The sequence below is a fragment of the Heterocephalus glaber genome, unplaced genomic scaffold (assembly GCF_053883595.1).
Source record: "Heterocephalus glaber isolate CG9 unplaced genomic scaffold, H.glaber_assembly_v1.0 deba00001724, whole genome shotgun sequence".
In the NCBI taxonomy this organism is placed as follows: domain Eukaryota; kingdom Metazoa; phylum Chordata; class Mammalia; order Rodentia; family Bathyergidae; genus Heterocephalus; species Heterocephalus glaber.
This window is the reverse complement of record NW_028258435.1, coordinates 4,728,520-4,753,259: the sequence shown is the minus strand read 5'-3', so window position 1 is coordinate 4,753,259 and position 24,740 is coordinate 4,728,520. Positions and strand designations below refer to the sequence as shown.

At 55.4% G+C, this 24,740-nt stretch overlaps 1 protein-coding gene and 1 long non-coding RNA gene across 3 annotated transcripts; one reads left to right on the top strand and one right to left on the bottom strand.

The window, feature by feature from the left end:
- Positions 1 to 2,652: 2,652 nt before the first annotated feature.
- On the bottom strand, positions 2,653 to 9,955 carry Odc1 (ornithine decarboxylase 1). Of its 2 annotated transcripts, none has more exons than XM_004869963.3 (12): positions 9,812 to 9,955; positions 7,510 to 7,737; positions 7,288 to 7,418; positions 6,950 to 7,123; positions 6,670 to 6,842; positions 6,212 to 6,346; positions 6,018 to 6,099; positions 5,804 to 5,887; positions 4,394 to 4,556; positions 4,212 to 4,324; positions 3,917 to 4,131; positions 2,653 to 3,477 (listed from the first exon to the last, which is right to left on the bottom strand). In XM_004869963.3, the coding sequence occupies exons 3-12, from the start codon at positions 7,387 to 7,389 to the stop codon at positions 3,333 to 3,335; spliced, it is 1,386 nt and encodes a 461-aa protein (XP_004870020.1). In that variant the 5' UTR covers positions 7,390 to 7,418; positions 7,510 to 7,737; positions 9,812 to 9,955; the 3' UTR covers positions 2,653 to 3,332. The 2 variants fall into 2 exon arrangements, with proteins under 2 accessions (XP_004870020.1, XP_021104042.1); XM_021248383.2 differs by having other exon boundaries at positions 7,510 to 7,623; positions 9,812 to 9,950.
- A 229-nt stretch (positions 9,956 to 10,184) lies between these two features.
- LOC147821631 (uncharacterized) lies at positions 10,185 to 11,055 on the top strand. Its single transcript, XR_015446755.1, has 2 exons — positions 10,185 to 10,714; positions 10,959 to 11,055. It is a non-coding gene; the product is annotated as an uncharacterized LOC147821631 (long non-coding RNA).
- The last annotated feature ends 13,685 nt before the right edge of the window (positions 11,056 to 24,740 follow it).

Genomic DNA, 24,740 nt, shown 5'->3' with positions numbered 1-24,740 from the left:
GTCTTTGTCTGCTCAGGCCCCCGTGGCTTGGACGAGGCCACCCCCGGGGAGGACAGTCCACTTAGCCCACAGACTCCAGACTGGTCTCACCCGGCCACTCCGGGACCCAGTCAAGTTGATGGATAAAAGTAACTTCATGGCCGCCCCTGTCCAAATGTGGGAAACGTGAGCCTGGGGGCCCCCAGGGACACTCCCCTAGCAGGAGCACGAGGTAGCACTGGCCTTCCTCAGGCACCCTGGGCCCCAAGACAGCGGCCATGGGCCAAGGAGCCCAGTGGCAGGGGAGAGAGCCTGGCAGGAAGCACAAGGCGTCCAGCCACCCCGGCCTCTGGGGGCTCTTTGCATCTGGGAGGAGGGGTCCCAGGCCTCCCACTCTGTGACCTGTGCTCCCCAGGTCTCTGTCTCTCCTGCTCTGCCCTGGGGTCCCAAGTGCTCTGCTATCCTCTGCAGGCAGGCACTGGAGTTGGTTTATTCCATGGAGTCACAGCAGAGTGGCCCCAGGAATTTATCCCTTTGAGCAAGGCTTCATGCATGGTCCAGCTGCAGTCTCGTGGTGCTTGGGATGGATGCACGGGTGGATGGGCAGAGGGTGCGTGGATGGAAGATGGGTGGATGGGAGAGAGGCAGGCGACAGGATCAGAGTGGCCCAGGATGGAGTTTAACCCTCCTGCTCCATAGGGGCCTACTCTGTCCCCACACACAGCTGCCTTGTCAGTGGCTGGAGCTGCACCTGTGTGGCGGGGAATGGGTCACGGGACCTGCACCTTAAACACGAGGCGCTCCTGCCCCCTGGTGGCCGCAACTTGGAAGGCCCTCCTGGCTTGGGCACGTGGGGTCCCTGAGGCCTCCAGGCCTCTCAGAGCCGCGGGCCTGCAGTCTGTGTGCAAGGCCTCCCTCCATCTCCGTTCCCTTTGGCAGACGAAGCCATCCCGGGAGCCTGACGTGTAGTGGGCCACGGAGCACACAGGCCCTCCCAACAGGGGCCCCAGATAAATAAAAATTTCAGAGAAACATGAGTAATTTTTCACTCTACATATGCCCCATGTAATGTATTTTTATTTGCTAAATCCAAGCACCTTACTTGTGAAATCAGAGCTGGCTCTGTACAGTCAGAGGGGACTGGAGCTGGGAGCTGGAGGAGCCAGACTGTCACAGGCTGTGCTGCAGCCAGCTCCTTTCCGGAGACGCCACCCCTCTGCCCAGCCCAGCCGGGCCTCGGCCAAGCATATCTGTCCCGAAGCCAGGGTGACTCGCTGCCTGGTTGGGTCAGGGAGGCTGGGGGGCACCGTGCTCTGGGGTGTCCCTGAGCTGCCACCAGGGCAAGGTGCAATGGGGGAACCCTCCTGCTACAGGGAGTGGCCCAGAAAGTGGGGACTTGTCTGTCCCCAGGCCCTCCTCTTACCTTGGACAGCACAGGGCCGACCCACCCGCCCCAGGCCAGGAGAACAGAGCAGAGCAGCAGAGCAGAGTGCTCTCCAATACACTGACCCTCCCGCCTGTGCCTCCAACGTGCCTGCCGGCAGAGCCCTTGAAGAGGACTGCAGGGCAGGGTCTGTGATGCCTTCCCCCAACAGGGTGCCTCTGCTGACCCCAGGGTTAGGGTTGCCTGCTGCTGTGGCTCCCATGACCTCGGAAGCCCAACCGCCCCTGCCTGGCTCTACCTCCAGCTGTTCAGCAGCTGCTGAGCGGTGATAAGCAGTCACCAGGCATGGTCTGCAGGTGGCCTCACCATCTGCATGGCAGGGCTTGGCCTTATCTCAACCCACCCTGCCACCCAGGGACACCTAGGAATAGGCCCTAGGTCACCAGCAAGATGCAGCACACATAGCCAAAAGGCAGGAAGGATGGGGCCTCTGCTCCCTGGCCACCCCCTCCTGCCTGTCGTGGATGTCCTAATCTGTACTGAGGCGGTGAGGGTCTCTCACACAGAGCTTAGTGAGTGTTGCTTTTGCCACAAGTACCAGCACACCCGTGTTCCCGGCCTGCAGGCTGTCCTGTGTCAGTGCACGTGGCCCACCTCTGTCCTTAACAGCTGTCTCACCCACCTGGCCCCTCTTGCACTGTTACACACACTAGTGCGGTGACAGAAGCTGTGGGGAAGGAAGCAGATCACCCATGGCCCTGCCCCACGCTGGTTCAGGCTCCTTAGTCTCCACACCCTCAGGCGGAAGGGCGGGTCCTGCCCAATGCAGGTGACCACAGGCCGCCCAGTGTACCGGGACCTTAGGCACGGGGAGCACACATGCTCCAGCCAGCTCCCTCTATAACCTGGGGCCAGGTGCCCAGGGCCCGCCCCACAGCCCCTGGCCAGGGTGGGCACAGGGGCCTGGAGGGAAGTGGCTTCCCCTGCCTGGAGCTGGACTCTGCACCACCTAGCAGAGGGTGGCACAGAGCATGGCCGGCAGCAGACAGGACACCCCGCCCTGAGTGATCCAATGGCACTCCCAGCCACAGCCTCTCCCTTCCTGTCCCTCCCAGGAGCTGGCAGGGTCCCCATGATGGCCCCGCTGACAGGGACCGCACCTGCTTGTAACCTGTGCTTCCTGTGGGCAGCCGCAGGCTCAGTGGAAGCAGATGGGATAGAAAGTGAGCAAAGGACATCTGAGGCCAGTGGCCACAGCTGGACAGGAAGGTGCAGATCCGCAACACAGGCACTGCTGACACCAAGTTTATTAGTCAGGGGACTGCCACATGCCTCGAACCCAGACAGCGAGCTCTAGAGGATGCCCATGTGACTCCCACAGGCCAGGCACGGCCAGGGCAACTCTGCCCCAGTCACAAGACTGCAGACTCTGCGCACTGAGGCTCAGCCCCCGCCCGGCTGCCATCTTCCTCGTCACCTTCATCAGACTCTGTGCACTGAGGCTCAGCCCCCGCCCGGCTGCCATCTTCCTCGTCACCTTCATCATCGTCCACTCTGCACCCCCCAGGTGCACAAGCCTGGTCCGTGAGGCTCCCAGCAGATGCCACAGGGCCGGGTGAGCCGGCTGCAAGTATCTCCCAATTCTATAATTCTCTTAAGATGCTTTATTTCCAAAACAGGTCACAACACTAAGCTTTGGGCCCATGCTGCCGCTGCACAAGCTACAAACGCTTGCTGGGCAGTTGTGGGCCCTCTTTAGTAGCGTGTGAAAGTGAATAAAAATCCATATAAAACAAATATTCAAATAGTTTCCATAGGAACACAGATAAGTGTGACCCTCCTTCCCCTAGTCTCCTGGCTGTGCCTGTGCCAACTCTACTCTTACAAATGCCCAGAACTAGCAGTAGTTAAATTAACGGTCCCAACCCGCAGCCAAGCTGCCCTCGGGCCCACACCTATGGCAGGCGGTCTACACATTGATGCTGGCGGAAGTGCGCGCTGCCGGGTGCCGCTTCATCTCGCTCTCGCAGGCGCAGGGCACTGGCAGGGCGCCAACGTCCTGCTCCTCCACACCGGGCAGGAAGCCGTGGTTCTGGACCCGCTGCATGAGCTGCCTAGGGGACAAAGTGGTGCTCAGCCTGGATGCCACAGGAAGGGCTGCCCCAGGACCTTCTACTAATGGGGAGCCACAGATTGCGTCCGTCAGACACTGCAGTTACACAGCCGCCCTCCCTCCTCAGTCCTTCTCAGTCTGTGTTATGGGAGGGATTCCCCTCCTGCTGTGTAACCTGTGGCAGAGCAATTTCTGACTCAACTAGATAGGAGCAAGGGCAAACAAGCACTTTCCTGGAGAGGGTGGAACCAAGCCAAGGGCTCTCGAATGCCAGGCAAACGTTCTACCACTGAGCTGCACCCCCAGCCCTTTTTTAACTTTTTACTTTGAGACAGGCTCTTAACCAAGCTGAACCTGTGACCCTTCTGCCTTGGCCTCCCACAGTGCTGGGGTTCCAGGTCCCCATCTCCACCAGAACCCTCGCGCGCATGCGCACTCACCACGCTGGTCTTGACATCACGTAGTAGATGGTTGGCCTCTGGAAGCCGTTGAAAGTGGAGGCTGCGGCAACGGTGTAGGCGCCCATGTTCTCAAAGAGCATCCAGTCGCCCACGTGCACCTCGGGCAGGTCACAGCGCTCCACGATGCGATCCAGGCCGTCGCACGTGGGCCCCCAGATGCTGGATGAGTAGTACTTCTCATCAGGCTTGGGTCTCTGCACAGAAAGCAGTGGCTGTTAACCCTGCTCCCATGAGCTCCCGACCCCTGCCGCTCCCAGGGCAGGGGCAGACGCACCTTCTGCAGCAGGGGCTTCACATGTGCGTGGTCGTACAGGATGCAGTTGAATGAGCCATAGACCCCATCGTTCACGTAGTACATGAAGGTCTGCTCGCTTGCCTCCTCCTCATCTGGAAAGCAGAGCCCGCTCAGCACCGCCCACCCCAGCTCTGGGAGCTCCCTGGCTGCACCCCGCTCACCGTCAGAGCTGGCCTGCTCCCTCCACACCAGCTTCTTGGCGATGATGTTCACTGCGAGGGTGAAGGCTGACGCCACATAGTACCTGCCCGGCTCGGCGATGATGCGCACCCCGGAGTCCACCGGGAAGTACTTGTCCAGAGCAGGGTTGATCACGCTGGTGATCTATGAGGAGGAGCAGAGAGCGGCCACTCAGCATGGGGACTCACATGGAGGGAAAAGACCCCAGGGCCTCAGAGAGTGACAGGACAGGAAGAGGGGACGGGGCAGCTGTCATAGGGGGACAGCAGCAGAAACACCCCCACACCCAGAAGCCACTCCGCTTCAATCCCTACTGGCCACCCATGCTGCCTTTTAATTTTTTTTTTTTTTGAGACAAAATCTCCTTACGTAGTTCAGGGGCTGGGCCTCAAACTCACAGCGATCTTCCTGCCTCAGCCTCCCAGATGCTGAGATTACAGGCATGCACCACCTTGCCCAGCACCCCCATGCTCCTTTCCCTTTTAAAGTGTTACAAGTCACGATTTCATCCAACAGCACACAACAAATGACTAAGGAGTGTAGCGTCAGGGTACAGAAGTCTGATTTAGCAAAAACATGCCATCGAGATAAAAACCCTTCCCTCTGCCTCCTTCACATAATCTTAACAAATGAGAATGTGAACCTATTTACTGGCTTTTCGAGACAGGGCCTCCCTATGGAGTCCAGGCTGCCCTTGAACTCACTATGCAGCCCAGGCTGGCCTCAAACCCTTTGCACTCCTCCTGCCTCAGCCTCCTGAGTGCTGGGATGGCAGACATGTGCCATCCTAATAATTAACCCAAGCATCACACAATGGCCTAACTTCCTATGGACAGGAAGTCTCAAGTGTAGCAAACCACTCTCAAGAGTACAGGCCGAAGGAAGCCAGCCTCCCTGTGTAACCCACAGCAGTTCTCAGATGGAGAACTGACTGCCAGAGCTCTGGCCGAGGGCTTTCAGTGCAGGAACAAACGGTGCTAAGTGGCTGTCCCAGCCGGTGCTTGGTGCCACAGTGAGGTCTCAGACTCTTGCTGAAGAGCAAAGCACAAGATAAACAGGAAGCAAGGAAGCTCAAGTAGCCCAAAGTATCTACTCTGTTGTTTAAGAAATATCTTAATAATGTAAATGCTAATTTGTTTCACTTATACTACTAGTTTCTTTCCTTCACTGAAAAAAAGTTTCATTTTTGTTTCTTCTAAGAGAATCTTTTTATCTAGGATCATAATACACAGTATATTAATCATTTTTATTCTCCAATTACTGTTTCATGTTTTCATAGAAAACTAATTTTTATATTTTATTAACATCTACTTGTATTACATTAAAATAGAAAGTTTTAAGAAAAGAACATGCTGTAATAGCCACTGTATCTCAGTTTTGTTAGAAATTACCTCTTCAAATTTCAGCTTCACGTCCTCGGATCCAGGAAAGCCCCCACCGATGTCCAGCAGATACATGCTGAAGCCAACCTCAGCCTAGAGTCAAGAGCAGCAGTCAGGCGGGTGCCACAGCAACAGCAGTGTCCCTGGCCAGCGAAACTGTAACCCGGGAGGACTTGCGCGGGGCAGAAGGTGCACTCGCTGTGGCACTGCCCTCACCACTCACCCCCATGTCAAAGATGCAGCGCGCGTCCGACACAGCCTGCACAAAGGTCTCAGCGTCAGTGCAGCCGCTCCCCACATGGAAGCTGAGGGCAGAGAAGACAGGGTCTCTTACCGTCTCACATTCAACTGGAAGAAAGCCTGTGGCATTGGCACTGCCTGGTGTCTCAGGTGCACACAGTGCCACCAAGGCCTCACCTGACACCGATGACATCAATATTCAGCTCTTTTGCCCGTTCCAAAAGGACTCTGCTGGTTTTGAGTGTGGCACCAAATTTCACACTGAGGCGACAGACAGCTTTGGAATCGTCGGTGGCGATCCGTAAGACCAGCCTGAGAGAAGAGCATGTCACGCACCTCAGGCCAGAGAACCACTCAGAACCACCGAGGTCAAAACAAAGAGAACCTGGGGCCAGGGATTCAGCTTGGTGGTTCCAGCACCTGCCTGGAAAGCGCAAGGTCCCAGTACCAAAACAAAACAAAACAAAACAAAAGAGTATCCTATGCTAAGTGCTGGCCCCACCCTCTGAGTTGAGAAAACCATGCTTTTCTCAACCAGCTGAGTTCACGTTATTTTCTAATTAACTGGGAATTCCTGGTGGGCTGCCAGGAATCTCCACTCCCACTCCCCCTAGGAGGGAGAATAAGCGACTTACTTGGCCTTTGGGTGCGCCCGGGCCACTTTCAGCAGCTCGACCTCACTGTCAAAGGTCATCATCTGGACCCCGCTGCTGGCCGCATACTTGATCTGCGACACCTGCTTGCAGGGGTTGGCGTAGATGATCCTCTCTGGGGGCACCCCAAGACTTTGCACCAGCTGGATCTCTGTCTGAGGGGACAGAAAGACGGCATGCTGTACAGCAAGAAGCACATGGGAGCTGCCAGGCACCCACCTTTCCTTAGCATCTGCTGTCCAAAGCCAGCTGCCCTCTGTACCTTGCTCGCACAGTCAAATCCCGTGCCGATGGCGGCAAGGGTCTTCACAATGGCTCTGCTGTCATTGCACTTGACTGCATAGAAGGGGGTGACTCGAGGGAGAGCTTTCAGCCAGCGCAGATGCTTCTTGAGAATGTCCCCCAGGTCTGCGACATAGAAGGCGTCCTTGTCATCCTGAAACGAGAGGAGCAGGTAACCACTGGCAGCTCTACAACAGGCACTGCCCTCTCGTCCCCTCCTTCGAGGTCTTGCTCCTGTCCACCCGCCACTGTCACCGACGCCCACCGCCATGGAGAGCCCAAGTCCCCGATGTGCAGTGCTGCATGGGCCTCACTTACGGAGGATGAGACCTCGTTGATCTTCTGGTCCAAGATGTCCTTGGCTGTGAAGCCCTCATCGAGGAAGTAGCAGTCAAACTCCTCACTGCGGGAGCTGTTCATGGTTTCTCCACACCTCTGCACACAGGGAGCTGCAAACAGGGAGGGGAAACAGGGAGGGGAACTTACTCCAATCCTTAGCTCAGCTGCACACCCAGCCCTGAGGGTGGGCTCAGCACTCACCTGGACCGCTAAGAGACGTAATGCAGGCCAGCGTGTCCTTGAAGCAGCAGCTGAAATGTTCTAAGAAGTCACCTCAGGGTCACCACAGGCAGGAAGCAGAGCCACCGACTACTCCTGGGGACAGATCTGATGGTGTGAGATCCCAACGTTCACTCCTAGATTCCAGGATTCCGTGAGCGGGGAGCCTCAGACCCAATACTGTTCTTCCCAACACCACGTAGAAATTCCCTGGGGGATACAGCACATTTCCAAACAAGCAGTTCAAATATGCTTGTCCAGAATACAGATGGAAGTCTTCACAAGTTTGCCCGAAGCTGGGTGTGGCTGCCTATAATCTCAGCACTAGGGAGCTAAGGCAAGAGGATTGCTCTGAGTGGAGGCCAGCCTGGCTGCAGTGAGACCCTGTCTAACACACACAAAAAGTTTGTCTGCACTTAGCTCACTGACGGGACAAGTGTTTTTTGTTGTTTCCCGACACTGGGAACAGAGCCAGGCCTTTCACACTGAGCTACATCCCCTGAGACAGGGTCTCACCAAGCTGCCTCAGTGAGAAGCTAACTTGTGGTCGTCCTGCCTAAGCCTCCCAAGGGACCTCAGTTTCATCAGCTTTATTTCGAAGCTGTCTCAGCGCTTCAGAAACCTGAAAGAGTATTACAGCAGTAACCTGCAGCCCGAGACATCTTGCCATTCCCTCCCTCCACTAAATTCCATAGGACTTTTCCTAATTAAGCAGCGTTGTGGAACTATCCAAACCATGCGGTTCACTGAGCAGAGTTCCAGAGAATTTCCAGAGCTAATTCTCTGACCTTTGCCATGATGCACGGTACTGCAGCTGCTCTTACCTAATCACAGACCGGTACTATAGAACCGGTGTTTCCTACTATATTAGCCGTTCTGGGACTTCTGACTCCCCTTACCAGTTGTGCAGCTATGAATGATTGCCATATGGGAGTCACTTTTAGCTAAGAATAAGAAAAATTAGCAAGAACCCCATAGTAATGACAAAAGCCCTGTCCTTGGCCTTCACTAAATGTGACACTGGCAAATGAGTTATCTTAAAATTACTGACTTTAACCTGTTCCAATTCCCAGCAGGTAGGGCTCTTTTCCACTGTGCGGACCCACTTCAGTGCGGCAGCCAAAGGCAGAAGTCACTCTGCCTTGGAGGCCCTGAATACGAGGGTGCAACAAACCCAAACCCAGGCGTGGTGGCACTGTCTTAAGCCTCAGGCACCTTCCATCGCCTGATAAGAAGTCAGGCAGTAACAGACCAAACAATCACAGTCCTGTTACACATCTTTGAATCAAAGGCACCTTAAACAGAAAGGCTTTATTTCTTTGAAATATACCACTACTTAGTATTTTGCTTTTCTGGATCTTTTTAAAGCTTTACTTGAATAACTTATCTGAAAAGTCTGACTTAGGCACACCCACCACCTGGTCTTTATAGCTAATCAGCACAAGCTGGCATGTTGGAAGAGACAGCAGCTCATTTAAACAAAAACTTTAAAAACCTCGTGAGTCAATGGAACTGCTCCCTTTTAGGTCTGAATGAAGCAACACATCTTTGTCTTCCCCACACACCCAAGGTGCCTGTCTCCCTCACTTTCATCCGTCACTTAGGGTTCTCCAACCACACCATCAACCTCCTGGCTAAAACCTCACAGCTGGCTCCTATGTGAACGCCGGTTCGCTGAATAAAAGCTTTCTGCTTACTTTTGGGGGTGGGCGGTGTTTGAGACAAGGCCTCGCTTTGTAGCCCAGGGTGGCCTCGAACTAGCGGTGATCCTCCTGCCTCCGCCTCCCAGCGCTAGGATTATAGGCGTGCAGTCACCACACCCGACCCCTTAGGAGCGCCAGGCTTTTTTCTTACATTGCTAAATCGGAGTCTTTAAATAAACACTCCTTAGCCATGGGGGTTCGGTTCCCCTTATTACTGTTACTCTCGGGCAGTCTGAAAACTAGCAACTCCCGCAAACTTCGCCCGTCGGTGCCGCCTGTTCTGAGCGCCCAGGAGAAATAACTAAGAACAGCAGGGGCTGCGATCGCGGGTCCGCGGGGCGGAGGACCGGCCCGGCGCCCGTTGCACTTGCCGCGAGGGGAACGCGGCCTTCCACGCTTCCGGCCCGGCGGGTGTCGCCAGCCCGCGGCCACCCCGGGGGAGACGAGGGCCAGGGTGGCCGCGCGGGAGCGACCCCGCGCCGCAGAAGGGGTCACCAAGGTGGCGGAGGCCCGGCGACCACGTGTCACCCGGCGGCCCGCACACGTGGCTGCGCCGCCCGCCCGCCCGCGCTCTCCCTCACCTCAGAGCGCCTGGGCGCCAAGGGCTGGCCCCATGGGAGCGCCGGAGCCGAGACGGGCGAAGACCGAGCCGGGACCAGGCCGCAGCGCTGGGCCGCCCGCCGCCCCCGCCGCCTCGCTGCGCCCGCCAGAGACGCCGGCCCGAGATGGCGCCGAGCTGCTGGCTGAGGGCGGCCGGCGGCGGCGGATGCGGCGACTGACAAAGCCGACGGCGCCGCGCCGCTACTTATACGCCACGCGCGTCGCCATGGAGACGCACCAGCTCAAACCAGCCGCAATCGGTTCCGGCCGGGAGGCAGGGGAGGGGCGGGGGCTCGGCGGGGGCCAACCGAGGCCGGACGCGGGGGGCGGGGGCGCGGGCGGGGGCGCGGGCGGGGAAACGTCAGTGTCACCGAGGGCCGCCCGCCCCGCGCGTGCCCGCCCCGCGGCCTCGCGCCGCGCCCTCTCGCCGCGCCCAGCCCGGCTTCGCCACCAGCCCAGCCCCGAGGGAAGCCCGCGCAGGCGCACCACGCCCCTGGCCTCGCGGGCCTGGCTGCAGCCCACTTGCGCACGCGCACCGCGCCCTCAGGCTCCCGCTGACTGCGGCGGAGTTCCGGCCAGCGCACGCGAACTGCGCCGCAGGTCCTGGAGCGGGGAGTGCAGAGCCTTTGCACCTCGCTCCGTTTCAGCGTCTGCAGCCGCGCAAATCTTTATTTTTCACTTCGCATTCGATGCCTCGTCCCCTAGGGCAGGAAAGGGAAATCGCCGATGCGAGCTGAGTCCCGGGGCGCGCGGGCCGCGTAGACACGGCGGAGCGGACTCTGCACCCTGTGGCCCGGCGCCTTCTAGCTGGAGACGGGCTCTAAGCGTTTCCGGTGCAGCTCCGCGACCCCAGTCGGGGAGCAGAGAGGCAGAGCGCGGAGGAGGTGCGGAGGGTTCCCGCACCATGGCCGAGGGCTGGCTGGGCTCGAAGTTGTTGCGATCCTCCTCCCTCAGCTTCCCGGAGTGTTGAGATGGTCCTTCATTTCTTTTTGTTGTTGTGTGTTTGTGTGTGTGAGTGAGACGGGGTGGGGGTGGAATGTAAATCTACCCCGGGGTATTCGGGGGTTTGGAGTTGGAGAACCCTGGAGTAACTCAGCCACACTGGACGCAAGTCATCTCCTTTCTCAGGGCTTCAACCTCAGCCATCCAAGTCTTTACAGCCACCCAAGCCAGGGAAGAATAAAAGACGCCCCTGGTATCCTACCAGCCTGGGGCACAGTCTGAATACCAGTTTCTTGAGTAATTGAGCAGCCTTTCCCAAAACGGACAAGGCCTCTGCAGAAAGGGAAACAGAACAGCTTAGGCAGGACCCTTGCCTGTGAGAACAACCATTGCTGTCAAGTATCTTGGACTAGGGGGAGGGAGAAGGGAGTCAGTTGGACCCCAACAGGCTTGTTTCTTCCCCAGATAGAGAAAGTGACAGCCTGAAGCACTACACGGGACTTTCTTTTTTTCTTACCTTGTGGATTAAACCCAGGACCTTGCACTGAGCTGCCTCCCCAGCCCTTTGTTCACAGTTATTTTGAGACAGGGTCTTGCTAACTTGCTAAGTTGCCCAGGTTGGGCTCTAACTTGGCATCCTCCTGTCTCAGCCTCGCAGAGTGCTGTGATTACAGGCGTGCACCACCATCCTGGCTACCTGGGACATCTTTGATTCCCCCTCTGTGAAGAAGGCCGTTCTCCCTCAGTGCCCAGCTCCCAGGGCAGCATGTATCTTGCATGTGGGACCCCTTGGCATCTGGCATGGGAGGAAGGACAGGGTGGCAGGATGGCAATGCCACGTTAGCCTTAGGAGATTGGAACTGAGCAGCAAAAGCTCTGGCTCAGGGAGCCAGGGGGCGAGGCCCTGTGGGCGCCCCACTGGTCAGGCAGGGAGCTGAGGCCCAGGGGAACTGGCACACAGGCCTGGCAGGCTTGGGCGGAGAATCCCTGGCAGCAGGTGTGTGGGCAGCGGGGCTGAGTCAAGACTCAGCCACTGACCTGGATCCCAGCAGATAAGTGGTGACTAAGCCCAGCCCGAGTCCAGCAGGACTTCACTGACTGCATGTGTTCCATGGGCCACACCCTCTCCCTGCCTGTTTTCGCTGAGAGAAAAGCAACAAGGACTGGGGAAGTAGCTCGGAGTGGGGAGACCCACTCAAGATGAGGACAGATGGGCTGAGTTCCGTCCCATCACTGCAAAAATCAGAAATCAGAAGCAACACATCACACCCTTGTCAGATGGATGACAACAAATCCCTGAAAGTTACTCTCATGTAGAAGGGTTTTTTTGTTTGGTTTTGAGACTGGGTCTTGCTATGTAGCCCAGCTGGCCTTGAATTTGGAGTGATCCTCCTGTCTCAGCCTACAGGTTTATAGGTGTACACCACCACGCCCTGCTTTTTCTTCTTAATTGTATTTTCCTTGAAAGGATTTGCCAAGGTATTCAGCGATTACAAATGTAAGGAGTCACACTCAGTGTTGGAATATTGAGGGCTTTCTGGATGGCATGTTTTGTGTCCTGCCTACACATCCAGTCATACTCTGCCTCACTGAGTTTTTTCTCCCTCTCTCCTTCTTTCTTTCTTTGAGTTCTGGGAATTGAACCCATGGCTTTTGTACTCAGTTGCAATCTCAGCTTTTTAACTTTGAGATAGGGTCTTGTCGCTAAGTTTCCCAGGCTGGGGTTGAACTTGTGATCCTCCTGCATCAGCCTCCCAGAGTGCTGGGATTTTTAAGGGCGCACTGCCATGCTCAGCTCCCAGTTTCTTCCAGAAGCATTTGGAGAGTTGACTGTGGAGTGAGGTTCACATCAGCTGTCCAAGCCCTTTGGAAGTTCCTTCCTGTCTGGGTGAGGCGCCCCCACTCGGCACACCTGGGAAGGCAGACCAGGCGCAGCGCACCAATCCCATCTGGATGTGGGAGTCGGGGCCTTGCCCCAAGTTGTTTGGAGCGTTTCCAGTAGCCCAGTCTCCTCCTGGGAGGCTGAAAGTGGCCCCCTCTGACCGTGGTGCGCACGCCGTCCCCTGGACAGGGAAGGCTGCTGTCGGGGAGGCCCCGGCTGAGCCAGGGTGTCGTCACCTGTGGCGTCACCCGCGCCGCAATGCATGGAAGGGGCAGGACTCGGCTGGCATCAGGGCCCCGCCTGGCCCAGCCCGGTGGCTCACTGGGAAGGAGCGGGTGACAGCGGGCTGGGCTGGGCCAGTCAGCGGCCACGAAGGCCACGGAGACAGTGCCTCGGCCCAGGGGTTCCTTCACCCGCAGCTTGTGTTTAGCAGTGCTTTGCTCCTCTCAGCCTGGTCTTGGTGGGCTGAGGTCCATGTGCTGGTGTGTATGCCTATGTTCCCAGCACCCCCAGAGAGTGAGGCGGGAGGACCCCAAGTTCCAGCCCAGCCTGGGAAACAGCAGTTCAGCCAGACCCTGTCTCAAAATAAAAAATAAAACTTGGCTGGAGATGTAGTTTAGTGCAAAGGCGTGACTTCCTGCCTGTCTGTGGGACTGTGATTTCCTTTCTAGCCCAGGACCTGGGACACACAAGTCACCTGAGGCTGGGCATCGTGACTTCCCGGGCCAGTCCTCGCCTGCCCTCCAGCCGGCGCCTCGGAGAGGCCTCCTGGGCTCAGCTTCCAGTGCTCCAGGTGACTCCCTGGCACCCAGCAGGTTGCCCTGCCTCTACCGCTGCCCCATTTTTGCCGGGGCCCCACCTCTGGGAAGCCCCAGAGCAGGGATGATTCCTTGCTTCCTTCCTCGGGGCAGGGAGCATTGTGGGCCCTTGCACAACCGAGGCCTGGAAGGTGCTCAGCAGGGTCATAGGCTGGAGGGCTGGGCATGGGGGCTCCGAACTCGGTCTCTGTGAGCGCCAGCCCTAGAAGAGCTCATCCCCAGGGGAGCCCACCGTCAGGACAGTGACACACAGGCCACCTCCCTGGGGACTCAAGGTGTGAACGGCTCCGAGAGGGTGATAGTGCGTGCCTGTGGAGCCAGCACTCAGGAGGCAGGAACAGGACGGTCGCATGTTTGAGTCCTGACTGGCAAATTAGTGTGAGCTGTCTTAAAATAAGAAAAAAAAAAAAAAGGCTGGGGTGTAGTTCAGTGATAGAATGGCCTGGGTTTGATCCTCACTAACCCCACCCACCCCTCCAAAAAGGGGAGAGAAAGAGCAGCCAGTTTCCTTCCCAGCTTCTCTGGGCCGAGGCAGCCATGCCCTTCCCACGGCCTGTGGAAGTCTCTCCGCAGGCCACTTCCTAAGGAGAGTTTTCTGGTAAGCACCACATGGCCTTTCCCGTCAGCTTAAGCAATAAGGGAAATCCAGCATCTCACGCAGCAAGTCTCGGGGCAGGGACTCCGGTTTGTGTTATTCAGAGCCCCAGGAAAAGCACCATAGACCTGCCTTCTTTCTCAGCTTTCTGTGCCTCCATGCTTGCTTGCTGGTTGGCCCAGCTCCCCTCATGGATCCAAAGTGGCTGCCCTGGTCCTGGCATCATCTTCAAAGAAAGCGTGTGGACAGAGGAAGGGCATCAAACTCCGGCCCTTTGCAATGAGCTCCTGCATCCCTAGCCCTTGTTTATTTTCTTTTCTTTTGGGGGGGTAGGCGTTGAGACAGGGTCTCGCTGTGTAGCCCAGGCTGGCCTCGAACATGCTGCAACCCTCCTGTCTCAGCCTCTGGAGTGCTGGAATTACAGGTGTATGCCCCCATGCCTGGCTCTTTGTGTAGTTTTTATTTTGAGACGGGGTCTTAATAAGTCACTAAGTGGCCTCCCATGAAGAACATGAGCCTTGGAAGATGCTATCAGTTATGGTTGTGTGCCTCACTACCTTGAAGTCCTCCGCTCAGCCTGCGGAATGTGACCGTATTTGGAGAGGGGGTCCTTTCAGGTGTGACCGGATCAAAACGAGGTCATCGGGGTGCCAGTACCACGGTTTCTCATCAGTGGGGAAGGGACAGAGAGGCAAGTGGCCATGCTGACCACAGCCGCCAACCCCTCTGGGAGCCAGCAGTATCCCCAGAAGAAGCAACCCGGAGCCAGGCATGGTGGCACACCTCTGTTAGCTTACTACCTGGGAGGCTGAGGCAGGAGGATCTCTGAGCTCAAGGCCAGCCTGGGCTACATAGTGAGACCCTGCCTAAAAAAAAGAAAAGAGAAAAAACTCTCAGCTCCCACCGTCCATGACAAGTCTTCTCCAAATGTGACGCCGGAAGTCATGGATTGTTCCTGGGTGCGCACTGAGGTGGGTGGCCAAGATTTGAGACCATCAGTGCCAAACCCTGCAGAGGCCCAGGGACTCGGGGCCGACTTAGTCACCCAGGAAGGGCTGCAGACCCCGGGAACCTGCTGTCCCAAGGGGCGCAGGGAGCCAGGTCACCGTGAATGAAAGGGCGTTGGGCCCCGGAAGCCCACAGTTGTGTTATTAAAACTCCATCCTGACCACAGCGATTGTTCAGAACAATAGTAGTTTTCAGGGAAGGGCGCTGCACCGGGATGATGGAATTGTCAGCACAGCGCCGGGTAATAACAAGCAGAGCCTTTGAGTCAGTTTCATTATGATTTTAAATGATCTGCACACAAAGACGGCCCTTCTTGCTGTACCTGAGGGCGCCCCATCTCCTGCCCTGCCCACCCTCCTGCTGGCTGGGCCCGCACCCTGGCGCCGTGGGGTCCTGGGTGGCTCTGCGCCGTCCTGGGTCTGGGGTGCAGGCTCCGGTGGTGCTCCGGCTAGGGACTGCCTCCTCATCCTCCTCTCTGCTCTGCTTCTGCAACCGTGAGATGCCCTTTCCCTCCCGGGACGGCTTGCCCTTCGACGCTTATGGAGTCTCTCTCTCTGGAGTTTTCGGGATGGGGTCACAGCACTCAGGAGGCTGAGGCAGGAAGATCGCTGTGAATTCAAGGCCTATTTGAACTACACAGCAAGACCCTGTCTCAAAAAAAATAAAATTAGGGCTGGGGATTTAGCTCAGTGGTTTCGCCTCCTGCTGTGCAAGCACAAGGACCCGAATTCGATCCCCGGTACCAAAAAAATAAATAAATAAAATAAAATTTAAAAACCAATGTTTTTGGAGACAGGTTCTTGCTAAATTGCCCAGGCTAGGCAGCTTTCCTTCCTTAGCCTCTCACAGCTGGGATTATAGGTGTGCACCGCCATGCCTGGCTTGTGGACTGAAATTTACCTCATGGCCAAAGAATGGCATCTGGGTGACTGCGTTCACATCAGCCTCCCTGTCCTGGCCCTGGAATCCCGTTCTCTTGGGCCAGGCTGGTGGGGCGGTTATGCACAGTGAGTGGGTCTCATCCCTGTGAAGCACTGTTCACTGTTCCTGGCCGACTATGTTTCCTGTCCCCTGCACTCAGAGAGACAGCTCTGGTGAAGGGCAGAGGCCACAAGGCCTGCTCTAGTGCCAGCCTGGGATTGGATAACTGGCGCCTCATACCCTGCAGATGCTGGGTGACTTAGGGCCACAGGGGCCCCAGGTGACTCGGGGTAGGATGCAGATCCAGCCTTGCCTGGTGCTCTCCGTCCTGGGCTGGTGGCTGGGGAAGAGCCTTTCCCTCCCAAGAGTGTCCTGTTGCCTTTCCTGTGGGTGGTGGCCTGTGATCCTGGCACTCTGGGAGGCTGATGCAGGAGGATCCCAAATTCCAGCACAACCTGGGTAACTCAGCAATTTAGCAAGACCCTTCTCAAAATTTAAAAAAAAATTTTTTTCAAATTAACAAAGGGGGGTTGGGGATGTAGCTCAGTGGCACAGCACCTGCCTCGAAAGTGCAAGGTCCTAAGTTTGAGTCCTAGTACCCCCCCCCCAAATTAATTAATTAATTAATTTTAAAAGGGCTGAGGATGTAGCTCAGTGCAAAGGCCCAGGGTTCAATCCTCATCACTAGAAAAAAACAGGAGCGAGTTATGGTGTTTCAAGCCCACAGTCCCAGCTACTCAGGAGGCTGAAGCAGGAGGATCTCTTGAGGCCAAGAGTTTAGGACTAGCCTGGGCAACCTAGTGAGGGCCTATCTCTTAAAATAAATAAATGGCAAGCATTTGATTCCCAGTACCAACATAAATAAAAAAGTAAACAAACAGGAATTATTTTTGTGGAAGAAAATATATATCCAGGGCCAGGGATTTAGCTCAGCGGTTCTGCCACCTGCCTTGCAAGTGCAAGGTCCTGAGTTTGATCCCCAGTACCAAAAGAAAAAGAAAAAAGAAAATATGTGTCCAGGGCAAAGTCCGACAATGTTTGTATTTCTCTTCTGCCTCTGTGTCCCCACCAGGCAGAGTTTACACCGGAACTGGTGCTGGCTGCTGAATTCTTCCACTAGTCCTAGGGTGGAGGGACACACACTGTCCTGAGGTCCAGGGGCTCATTTCCTGCCTTTTGTGTATATTTCATTTTGAGGCAGGGTCTCGCTAAGTCACTGGGTCACCCAGACTGAGTTGGAACTTGGCACCCTCCTGCCTCAGCCTCCCAGAGTGCCAGGATCACAGGCGTGCACCACCGTGGCGGGCTTTGGGTCTGTATTAGATGCCCGCCAGCACCACTTGAGGCTGCTGTGATGAGGTGCTGGGTCCCACTGCTGTTCCCTGTGGCCTCGGGCAGCCACACACAGCTCTTGGACGCTCCAGACATGGCTCGGGTGCCTGGGAAATGGGGTGCTCAGTTGCCGTGCATTTGAGGAACCTCGCCTGGTGTGGTGGCCCTGTGTTGCAGCCTGCAGCTCCAGGGCAGAGCCACAAATGTGCATCTGTGTGTGAGGGGCAGTGTTCCCGACAGCACTTGCATGTGGAAGAGCTGTGTTCTCAGCTCTGGTGGGTGGCGCACGCCTGTCATCCTGGCAGTAAGGGGGGCTGAGGCAGGAGGATCACCATGAGTTTCAGCCCAGCCTGGGCTGCATAGTGAGACCCTGTCTCAAAAATCAAAGGAAAGCAAAACAAAAGAAAGAACTGTGTTCTCAGGGACCGGATGCTCCTGGGGAGTCTGTGGCTCAGACTGGAGGAGCTGGGAGAGCCCAGGCCACACCCGCTGGAGGACAGCGCCCTGCCCCTCTCCCGCCAGGTGCTGTTCACTGCAGAGTCTGAGAGCCACCGATGACATAATTTTACCTTTAAAACCACTTTTTCTCGTTGCTGGACAGAGACAATGCCTTCTGCTCATAAAACCAAACCCCTCATTACACGGAAGCGACTCCCCTGGCGCCCTGGGCTTCCGTGCAGCCCATGCCGACCTGCAGGCCGGTGCTGGGAGAGGCTGAGGCGGACGGGATTGAGGGAGGCCTGTGTGCCGCCCGGGCGACTCCCCGGGACCTCAGCGCTGCTCTCGGCCTGTGGCCCCTCCACTTAATTGCGGTAGCAGCGCCCGTGTCCTAGGGAGTGGGAATTCTGAGCAGCGGCCACAGCCTCGGGGCCGAGGGACCCAGCACTAATCACGGTCAAATCGCTCCCCTACTGCAACCTGGCTTTCCTGTCCTGAACTCGGGAAGCTGACCTCTGAGCAGTGTGCTCTACAGGGGCCGAAGAGCCTGGCTTTCTCCAGACCTAAAGCCAAGCAAAGGAGCCGAGCGCAGTGCCACACGCCTGTCATCCCAGCATTCGGGAGGCTGAGGCAGGAGGATCACTCTGAGTTCAAGGCCATCTGAGCTACACAGTGAGTTCAAGGCTGGCCTGAAGTGCATAGCGAGATCCTGTCTCAAAAAAGCAGGTAAACTTGGTTCACATCCCAGCTTCTCCCTTGGAGAGTGTGTGACCCTGGAGAAATGACGGTTCTCTGCCTCGATTTCTCCATGTGGTAAAATGGCAGTAATATCCACACTTAGGATGACTGCTTCTTCCCTTCCTTCACCCCCGCTTCTAACTCATATCAATAATCTTTGAAACAATGGTCGTGGTCGACAGAGTTGATATTCGGTTAGGGCCACGCTGACTGCCTAAATGCTTTCTTGGTTTTTGGAGACATGGATATATGGTCCACGCTGGCCTTGAACGCATGGTGACCCTCCTGCCTCAGCCTGGGGTCACAGGTGTGCCCCTCCGTGCCTGACTTCTTTTTAACAGAAGCCCTTCTGATTTTGATTGTCCCCAGCTCTTCTCAGTGAGCCCCCCCAATCTGGGGGGTGGTGTGTCACTCTTGGGCAGCTGTGGGTTGTTCAGGTGTGGTCTGGGATTCATGTTATGATCAGGAGAACAAAAGAGACAGAGGCTTGGGACCAGTTTCGTTCCCAGGCCCAGGGCAGGCAGCAGCACCAGGCGGCAGAGCCCACAGAGGAGGAACAGTTCGTAGGCTGTGGACTACCCAGCAGGCCAATGCTCTGCACAGCAGCTACTTGCAGGGGGCTGAAGGAGCAGGTTAGGGGCAGAGCCACTCTTTGGTCCCCACCCCCAAGTTCTGCAAAGTTTTTGCCCTGGCACCGGAGAAGTGACCAGGCACCCAGGCATTTTTCTGCGGTACCACGGATTCTGCTCCTTTCGAAGAATGTTGGTCACACCTGCTGGGCACAGTTGGAAGGGTGTTTACTGTGTTCGCCTTCTGTTTCCCACAAAATGTCCCTCGAGGTCAAGAGTGAAAGTGGACCAATGGACAGAGAGGCCATGAGGTTCAAGATGCAAGGAAAAGCCAGGTGTGGAGCCACACAGCTGTAACGCCAGGACTCTGGGAGGCTGAGGCAGGAGGATCGCAAGTTTAACCCAGTTTGGGCGATTTATGGAGACCCTGACTCAAAATAAAAAAATAAAAGCCGAGGCTGGGCTCAGAGCTCAGGGAGTCCCACAGCAGTCCTGCCAGTGGGAAGATGCAGTCAGGGTAATCTTGGGCAGGGATGGAGCAAGGTGCGGAGGGTGAGGAGCTGAAGGTGACCAGAGCTGACCAGAGCAGTGTCGCCATCCCTGCTCTTGAAAGAGAACCCCACAGAGGGGCTGCTGTTCCAGGGTTGGCATTCAAGAGAGGACCCTGTCCCTCAGCTCACGCGATGGACCCTGAAGGGACAGGGTAGGGGACATCCCCATCCCATCATCTGCTGGCATCTAGGAGCTCTGGACTTGAGGCCGAGGAGGCTGGAGCAGGACAAGCCTGGTGCTGTGCTTCAGCAGGCAGGGACTGAGTCTCGGACCAGAGAGAGACCTGCGTGGCACCCCGCAGCGGGGACCCATCCATCCCTGGGCCTGCAGGTGGGCACCCCTGGGGTGCTGCCAAGCCAGGAAAAGGAGAACTGGTGGCACTGGTCTGGGCCTCTGCTCTGTCCTGGCCAGGGACAGGGACACTGCTCACCCTTCCTGTCCACCAGGCCTGTGGCATGGGTGTCCTGTGCCCTCTCTCCTCCAAGCTTCCTGACAGTGCCTCTCCCTGCTGAGGAAACTGAGGCAGGGAGTGGTTGGGACCTACCCGAGACTAACCGCAGCAAGCAAGACAGAAGCAGATTCAGATCTGGGCTTGTCCTGCAGAGGGAGGAGGGTGGCTCTGAGCTGCATCCGGGCCTCAGGGCGAGGGGCAGGGTCCTGCTGCTCCCTCTGCAGAGAGACAGCTTCCCTGGGAGCCCCGCCAGACTGAGCCCGTCAGGGACCCACACACCCCGGCCTCCCAGCAGGGGCCCGGGAGCTGCACACCCGATGGCAGGTGCTAGGAGGTGGACTCTCTCCCCCAGCTGTATCCCTCGGAAATGTCACCATGGGAGCAGTGGTCCTGCAGCCTGGCTGGAGGCCTGGGTGTCAGCTGGCTGGTTGCACCAGGACTCAGTCTGGTTCTACTGTGTAACCTCAACTATTCCTATACACTTTTCTTTTGGGTTTTTTTTTTTTTGTTTTTTGGTACCAGGGATCGAACTCGGGTCCTTGCGCTTGCAAGGCAGGCGGCGGAACCACTAAGCTAAATCCCCGGCCCTCTTTTTGGTTTTTTGAGACAGGATCTCACTAGGCCAGGCTGACCTTAAACTCCTGGTGATCCTCCTGCTTCAGCCTCCTAAGTGCTGGTATGACAGGCATGTACCACTATGCCCAGCCCTCTTCACTTTCTGAGCCTCGGTTTTCCTCATCTGTGAAATGGGCCCAACATAGCCACTATTCCAGTGGCCATAACATTTATTCTGAGGAAGTGCCAGAGGCCCCAATGCCACCAGCAGTGGGCTTGGACCACAGCACATGCCTGGGACGGGGAGAGGGCTTGCTGGGGGTGCGGGTGCATAGCAAGAGCTTTGGGATCTGAGAAGTGGGTCTGCAGGCTGAAGACAGGCCAATCCCCAGGGGCGAAGCCTGTGACTCAGCTGAAATAATTCCCCATAACGCCCGCAAGCCGCAAAACATGTATTTAAGGCAGGCGCTGCATTGATTGAGGTCGCTCCATCAATCACGCCAGGGCTGGGGGACCCCAGGCCGCCCTGCTGGGTCCAGCAGGGCTGAGTCGGGCGCTGGGTGATCTTGTTCAGACTTAGCTTCTAATTGCTTCGGGGCCTTGGGCAAATTACTTAACCAATCCACGCCTTGCTCTCCTTATCTGTAAAATGGGGTTAATAATACTTACCTACCTCATGGGGCTTGTTGCAAGAATTAATTAAAGTTTATGATGTGCTTTGAGATTCCTGGATAAAAGGCCCTTCAGAAAGTACAAAGTATTATCATCATCATCCAGCAGACTATAAAAGATAATTTTGCAGGAAAAGGCAAAAATTTAATTTCTATACAAGCAGAAACAAAGGCAGATATAGTCATAGAAAATTTTCCAAAAAGGAGTCTAGAAGATAATTTATATAATTTGAAAAAATTATAACATGCTTTCTCCCTACCAATAATCAATGCAGAATGATAATTACAGATTTTAGACCTAGGTCAGCAAATAGTACAAGGCGTCTTTAGTGCCAGCCCTGGGTTAGGGGCTCCTCGTGACCTATGCCCCAGAATCCCACGGTGATCTCTTAGCAGATTCCATCTGCGACAGATGACAGATGGCAGGCCTGGATGGGGTTGCTGGAAGGGAAGATGAATCTCCTCAGACACCTGCCTGCCCCACAAGACCGCACAGCCCGATCTCTCCACGCCTTCCTCTGTCAGAAGAAAAGAAAAAGCTGGCCTGCCCCTGCCTCTGATCTGTGCGGAGAGTCAATTACTCTCTTTTAAAGAACAATTAATAGATGATATATAGATAGATAGGGCTTTAAAGTCGAGAAGCTATATATAGAAAAGCTGGGCGATGCTGGTCCCTTTCATCTCCAGGGAAGATTTTCCCTACAGTTAATTAAGCTCCAGGGGCGGGGAGCCAGAGGAAGGGAACAGGAAGAGCAAGCGCAGGCTTTAGGGTGATTCCCCAGAGGGGACACTGAGGCAGGGGATGACTGTGGCTCGGTGTCTGAGGAGGCCCGGACGGGTCCTGGATCCCCGAGAAATGTGGGCTGCACCCTGCAGCCTTGAGCAGTGCATACAAAGCCCCTGATATTGGGGCGGGGGGGAGTGATTCTTCCTTCTCCTTCTTCCTCTTCATACTGGGGATGGAACCCAGGGCCATGCATCTACCAGGCAAGTGCTCTACCATGGAGCTGCATCCCCAGCCTTCTGTTTTATTTTGTTTTGTTTGTTGTGTTTTGTGTTTTTTTTGTTTTTTGAGGGTTTTTTGGTACTGGGGATTGAACTTGGGACCTTGCAGTGGAACCACTGAGCTAAGTCCCTGGCCCTGGTTTGGGTTTTTTTGAGACAGGATCTTGCTCTGTAGTTTAGGCTGGTCTTAATCTCACTATGTAGCCCAGGCTGGCCTGGAACTCATGGTGATCCTCCTGCCCGAGCCTGTTGAAATGCTAAGATTATAGGCGTGCACCACCACACCTGGCTGTTTTGTTTGTTTGTTTGTTTTCATACCAGGGATGGAACTCAGGACCTTGCATTTGCAAGGCAGGCATAGTGCCACTGAGCTAAATCCCCCACCCTGGTTTGGATTTTTGAGACAGGTTCTCACTATGTAGTTCAGGCTGGCCTCCATTACAGGGATTACCGGAGTGCACCACCACAATGGGCCTGTTTTGTTTTTTAAATACAGAATCTCCCTAAATTGCCCAGGCTACCCTCAAACTTGCAATCCTCCTGCCTCAGCTTCCCAAGAAGCTGGGATGACAAGTAAGCACCATTCTTCCTGGGTGATTTTTATTCTTCTTCTGTATATTCAGTGTTCAAAGGCATCAGACAATACAAGGTGGACAGGTAGTCATATCATTTCACAACTTCTGGGACAGATTTTTTAAAATACATTTAAATTGGGCAGAGTGGTGTGCGCCTGTAATCCCAGCACTCAGGAGGCTAAGGCAGGAGGATTGCACATTTGAGGCCAGTCTAGACAGTTTAGCAAGATCCTGTCTCAAAATAAAATTCCACTACTGCAAAAAAGAAAATTAGATGTAGAAATTATAACAGGAAATCAATGGGCAACACGGGGAGAAGAGTGGATTGTCTGGTCACTCGGACCCATGTGTGGGGGGATGTCCTCCTGCGCTGAGTTCCGGGGGCATCTGGGGCTCTGGGGTTGACGGAGGCCGGGCAGGGCGACAGAGAGGCGAACCCGCAGCAAGGTCCTCATTGCTCCACCAACTGAGGCAGACACCCGGTCTGAGCTCCTCGCCACTCAGCACTCCTTGTCCTGGCCTCTGAAACTGTCACTTTCCTCCGAGAGAAGACTCGGTTCAAATCCCAGCTGTGCCACTCGGTATCTGCGGTTGCAGTGCATTTTAATTTCTCAGGCATTTTCTTGTGGGGAAGCGAGGAGCAGAACACCATGGGGTGTGGCCGGCGGCTTGATGTGGACACCCCGTGGGCCCCACTTGGGCTTGCTGTGTGCTTTTCCTGTCTTCAGCGATTGCTCACAAGGGGTCTGTGAAGTGAACCGTCAGGACCTTTCCTTCCTTCTTGTTGTTTCTGTGATTCTAAGGATTGAGCCCAGGGCCTTTTGCACTGAGCTGCATCCTAAGCCCTTTTTCATTTTTAAAAAGTTTTAATTAATTAATTTATTTAGGTTCCAGGGACCGGACTCGAGTCCTTGTGCTTTCCCGGCAGGCGGCAGAACCACTGAGCAAAATCCCCGGCCCTTTTTCATTTTTTATTTTGAGCCAGGTTTTTGCTAAGTCACCGACTTGTCCAGGCCATGCTTGAAATTTCACCCTCCTGCCTCAGCCTCCCAGAGTGCTGGGATTACAGGCGTGCACCACCACACCTGGCTTGGAAGCAGTTTTTGAGATTGGTCAAATTTTACAGATGAAAAGATTTGAGAGTTGGAGGGTCTGGGTATTGCAAGGATGGGACCAAAGGAGGAGACGTGCTCACTCCCCGTGTGTGGAAAGTCAAGTTTCCTTTTTTGCAGTCCACTCGACTCAAACTTTGGAGGTCTCCCTAAGCCTGGGTTTCTCCTTTGCAAAACCAGGGCTGTAAAGATGGACAGCGATCACTGTAGGAATAGGAATTCTAGCTGGGTGTGGTGACGCAGGCTTGGGCTACATAGCCAGACCCTGACTCAAAAAGACAAAACACAACAAAGAAAAAAAGAATTGACAGTTAAATCTCCATTTTAACACTAGTTAGGGAGGGACAGCAATTTGCTGTAGGAACTGAACATTCTTTGACCAAGAAAGCTTCTTCTTCCTCCTCTCCTCCTTCTCCTTCTTCTTCACCTTATTTTTGTTGTTGTTGTTTTTGGTACTGGGGATCAAACTCGGGACCTTGCGGTTGCAAGGCAGGTGTTGGAACCATTGAGCTAAATCCCCGGCCCTCTTTTTTGTTTTTTTGAGACAAAGTCTCACTATGTGGTCTGGGCTGTCCTTGAACTCACTATGTAACCCACCTGAGCTCGAATTTGTGGCAGTCCTCCTGCCTCAGCCTCCTGAGTGCTGGGATCACAGGTGTGCACCACCAGCTTGACCAGGGATGCTTCTGATTGGAAGCTACCGGTACCAAGGAAGAGACACTGGAGGCCCAGCCTACTGGTTCTCA